This window comes from Gadus chalcogrammus, chromosome 16 (genome assembly GCF_026213295.1).
Source record: "Gadus chalcogrammus isolate NIFS_2021 chromosome 16, NIFS_Gcha_1.0, whole genome shotgun sequence".
Taxonomy (NCBI): domain Eukaryota; kingdom Metazoa; phylum Chordata; class Actinopteri; order Gadiformes; family Gadidae; genus Gadus; species Gadus chalcogrammus.
The window spans coordinates 34,373,346-34,378,345 of record NC_079427.1 but is presented as its reverse complement, the minus strand read 5'-3'; the positions used below and the strand labels follow the sequence as shown (position 1 = coordinate 34,378,345).

Genomic DNA, 5,000 nt, shown 5'->3' with positions numbered 1-5,000 from the left:
AAACGGCTTGTAATGGCTAATCACACTCACACCTGGTGGTATATGTCCCTTTAATAATAATCAAACTATAGTTGGGGTGAGACTAGACTTTAATAATAATCTGAGTAGAATCAAAGCCTCTATGTCCGTCTATCCTTCCTTTTCTTGACCCCCCTAATCACCCGATGGACTGACCCCTGGGCGGGGGGAGGACCCTGGCAGGGCGGGTCCAGTGGGAGGGCGGGTCCAGTGGGAGAACCCTGACAGGGCAGGTCCAGTGGTAGGGCGGGTCCAGTGGGATGGCGGGTCCGGTGGGAGGACCCTGGCAGGGCGGGTCCAGTGGGAGGTTCCTGGCAGGGCGGGTCCAGTGGGAAGACTCTGGCTGGGTGGGTCCAGTGGGAGGACCCTGGCAGGGCGGGTCCAGTGGGCGGTTGATGAGCGGTTTACCAAACACACCGCAGGCCAAGCAGTCAGCCGATTCCAAACAGACCCGTTTTGAACAGGCTCTTGACTTTTTATATAGTTCATAATAATAATGTATCCATTGCTCTAACACAGTGCTGATATATGTAAAACGTTTTATAGCATTATGTTTAATTATGTGATGCTTTAAAGGACCACACCAGAAACCATCGTTACATCTTTCCTGACTTCACTTAAATGGCCGTTATCAATTGAATATGATTAAATTGAACACTGGGTACCGACCGTCTGAGGCGGACCTGTATCTGGTGAATAACTGGGTACAGACTGTCTGAGGTTTAGGATCCACTGGTGGATACTAAACTCTCTCTCCCTCTCTCTCTCTCTCTCTCTCTCTTTCTCTCTCTCTCTCTCTCTCTCTCTCTCTTTCTCTCTAGATGCTGAGGATTGACCCAATCAGTCGACCAATCCCAGTCCAGATACCCAGCATGCCGCAGTACCCCCCCTCTCAACCCCCCCCCTCTCGAAATAGCTACACGGGCAACACCTCCCCCTCCGAGGAGTGTCCCCCATCCCCCCCCCTGCCCGGCTCCTCCCCCATGGCGGCCCCCGGGATGCAGTTGAAGTACAGCACCCTGGCCCACCCCCTCCCCCGGGCCCAGTCCGCCGGTCCCCTCCCCCCCATGGCCCCCGCTCTGCCCGACCGCCCCGGGTACAACACCCTCCCTGCTGCCTACTGCACCCCTCCCCCGTCCCAAACCCTTCCTGCCCCCGTCTTCTCCGCCCTGACGCTGGGACTCGCTCCTCCTCCCCCCCCGCCAGAGGAGGAGGAGGAGCTCCTCCCCCCTCCCCCCTCCCCTCCCTCGCCCCCATCCCCCCCCCACTCCTCTCTCTGCAACGCCGGCCTGCAGGAGTTCCTCTCCCACAAGTTCCCCCACATGGAGTACGACTTCAGCTCCCACCAGGAGGACTCTCCTCCCCCTCCCCCTCCCCCTCCCCAGCTCTCTCCCCCTGCCTCCCTCCAGTTCCTCCCCCCTGCTCCTCCCAAGAGCTTCAGCGGAGGCTTCCCGCCACAGACAGCCCGCAAGCCCTCTGGCCCCTCCTCACTCCCCCTCGCCATCTCCCCGCTCTCCCCCCTCTCCCCGACTCCCCCATCACACAGCCATGGACCAATGAGGAAGCAGCAGAGCTTCTCTGCAGGTCACTCCCCCAGCCAGCCCCCCCCCACCCTCCCCAAGCAGCACAGCCTCTCCTCCCGGCAACTCCCCCTCTCCACTCCCGCTTCATCCCCCTCCTCTTCGTCCTCACTCTCACTGGTTGCCGCGGCGACCTCCTCCTTGGTCAAACAGATAGTGAACCAGTTCCCAGGGAACTCCCCCCCCTCCTCCTCCTGCTCCGCCCCCCTATCCCCCCCGGCCGTCAAAACCAAGCCCCGGTGGGGGCGGGGGGGCAGCGTGGCGCTCCACTCCCCAGAGTTCCCCCCTCCCCCCTCGGAGAGTGACTTCCCCCCTCCCCCCCTGGGAGTGGGGGGCTGCTCCTCCAAACCCCGGCCCCCTGCCCTCCAGAGGGCCTCCATCATGCGGGTCGACTCCCAGGAGGAGCGGCCCAAGAAGGTGGACAGTCTGGTCAGCCTGTTTGCCAAGACGCCCCCCCCCTCCTCCTCTGGCGCCGGCTCTCCTTCCAAAGACTCCTCATCTACTCCTCCCAAGCCGGGCAAGCTGAACCTGGCCACGCTGCCCCTGGTGCTGCAGGGGCTGCAGACAGGACAGCACCGCCAGCCCTCCCCCCCATCTCCTCCTCCGCAGCACCTCCACTCCTCCCCCGACTACTTCCCTCCTCCTCCCAGCGACTCTGAGCTGTTTCCTCCTCCTCCTCTCCTCAGAGCGGAGTTTGCTTCCCCACTCTCCCGCGTGGCCGTGGTCAACCCCCAGCCCCAGCAGCCCTCCTCCTCCAGCCCTGCATCGTCATGGAAACAGGGCAGCTCTCTGAAGAAGGGGGCGGGCGCCGCGCCCAGTAGGAGGAGCAGCGGCACGCCCCTCTCGCCTCCCCCTCTCTCCCAGACCCCGCCCCCCTCCCTCTCCTCCTACTGCCCTTCCCCTGTACCCCCCACCTCCCCCAAGGCGGCGGCGCCACCCGGCCTGGCACTGCAGCCCCACTTCCTGGAGGACCTCAACCGCACGCTGAAGAGGAAGTCGGTGTCCCGGCACGGCGTCCTGGCTGCCGCCGGCCTCCTCCCCGCGCCCTCCAAGACCGAGCCCATGGGCACGGTGGACGATCTGGCCCTGCTGCCCCCCCCCCCTCCGGAGCTGCTGCAGAGCCAGAAGAGGGCGGGCCACAGCCAGACCCTCTCCCGCCACCACACCCGCTCCCAGTCCGCCAAACACGCCCACATCTCAGGCTATGCAACGCTGCGCCGCGGGCCGCCCCCAGCCCCGCCCAAACGGGACCAGAACACCAAGCTGACCGGGGAGTGGTAGGGGCCCCGGACCAGGACTCAGACTGGCCCACAGGCCGTCTGGACCCCTGGACCAGGACTCAGATCGGCCCACCAGGAGGTCCTGACCCCCCGGACCAGGACTCAGACTGGCCCATAGGCAGTATGGACCCCTGGACCAGGACTCAGACCGGCCCACCACGAGGTCCGGAGCCCCCCGGACAAGGACTAAGGACCGAGCAGATCGAGGAGGCCCTGACCCCCCGGACCAGGACTTGAGGACCGAGCTGACCCAGAGGTCCTGACCCCCCGGACCAGGACTTGAGGACCGAGCTGACCCACTTCCATCTCCCTGTCTGTCCCCTTGTTGTCCTTCCACTGCGTGTTTACCCCCCAGTCCTCAAATATAATACCCTGATCATACTAGAACACCCACCCAGCTTTCCCAGGTTTAGCAGCTTAGCATTAAAATAAAATGGAGTGGACGACGGACGGAGGCTTTGTGCTCCGAGCAGCATGAGCCAGGAAGAGGTATCGTTACCGTAGCAGCCAGTTCAGACCAGTGTGAGGTGGGGGGGGCACCGTCGGAGGGGGCATTGCCATTTAAAGTTCAAATTGTGTGTTTTTATATTAGATTATTTAATACCTAAAAGCTATTGTTGTTTTTGAATTCCTTTATGTTTATGGGAAGTGTAGTACGGCCGTTGACGGGCAGTGAATCTGTGTTCTGGGAGTTGATCCATTGATCTGCGAGGTAGCCTAGCCAGCTATCCTAGTAAGTTAGTTAGTTAAAGGGATACTTCATCGGTGGAGATATGAAGGTTATATGAACTAAATAATTATATGTATTATAAATGTGCAAAAAAAATGAAATCCATTCATTCTAGCCTGAGAAAAGGCAAAAAGTGTCTCTCTGGCTCAAAAGTAAGAAATCCTCCAACTACCAAAGTGCATTGCGCTCGCTGCACCGCCCGCCTGTTAACGTTTGGAGGGGGAAGGACCCATGTTCCTAGCGCGAGTGGTAGTGCGAGTGAACTTTGTGTAAACATTTCCCTGTGATGATACGTTCTAGTTTAGACTTCTGCCCCTGTTTTTCAAACGCATCATTTGTATATTACTGTACAGCATAAAAACATTTGCTAATTACAGTAGCTCAGCATATCAAGTATTTGTACTCAACCTTTTCTCCCCAGTTTAAATAAGTATTTATCTTATAAAGTAGGCGTACTTTAGTATAACAGCACTTGTGATTTGTTTAACAGGGTTGGTAAACAAATCACAACAACCAACATGAATTTGAACTTTTATTCATGAAAATATATGAACTATTTACAGAAAATAAACGTGTGTTTGCTAGAGTCAAAATAGTCACAGCTCATCTTGAGCATCTATTGTCTCCTGATAGCCACGGTACTGCCCATCTTGTGCTGGGTAATTAGCTGTGATGGCCTGGACAACACAGGAAGCCGATACTTTCTAAGAAAGAAAGAGACCAACATTAGCAAAGCAAGATAAATTATGTCTAGAGTAGCCTATACAGCATTACACAGACTTCAAGCTAACGTAACGTAGCCTATGCTCTGCCAATAAGATCGGCTACTTTTGGATAGCTACGTCATGTTCCCCAGGCCTCAAACTGTTGTAGCAAATGTGTAATTAAAAAAACCAACACTTACTCTATGCTCAGACGTCTGTTTCTCCCGGCGGGCATTGGTTGGCGTTTCCAGTACTCTTTCTGGGTCCGGAAATATGTATCTAATACCCAACTGTTCAGAGGAGGCTAAAGCCTGGGGGAGAGGTTACACACATGGCCCCGTCCCCGCCAGTATCAGCCATTTATTCTAGAAGAAACTGGCATCGCTGAAATTCGCTGCAGCACAGGGACTCTGTGTTAGTATCTATAGGCGAACAGAGCATACCGGAGCGCTCTGGCTCCTCGTCCTCAGCAACAGGCAAGGCTTGTTCAGCTGCAGCCGCAGCAGCCTCCTTCTCTATTCGTGTCAATTTTTCCTGGCTGTATCCTGGCTTGTACTAATAGCCCTGAGGGTCCAAATCCAACAATAGATTTTCAAAATCCACTTTGGTTGTTTCACATTCCAAATTTGTTCTCTAGCTAAGCGGTGAAGAAACATGGCGGATATTGTGTTTACATCTTGTACGCGAG

General features: G+C 56.6%; 1 protein-coding gene across 1 annotated transcript in view; it reads left to right on the top strand.

Moving 5' to 3' along the window:
* Positions 1–4,993, top strand: part of raph1a (Ras association (RalGDS/AF-6) and pleckstrin homology domains 1a) — a 217,693-nt gene extending 212,700 nt beyond the window's left edge. The window contains exon 19 of the mRNA XM_056611093.1: positions 840–4,993. Coding sequence (XP_056467068.1) covers positions 840–2,879 — 2,040 coding nt within the window. The 3' untranslated portion in view covers positions 2,880–4,993. The remainder of the gene's footprint in view (positions 1–839) is intronic.
* The last annotated feature ends 7 nt before the right edge of the window (positions 4,994–5,000 follow it).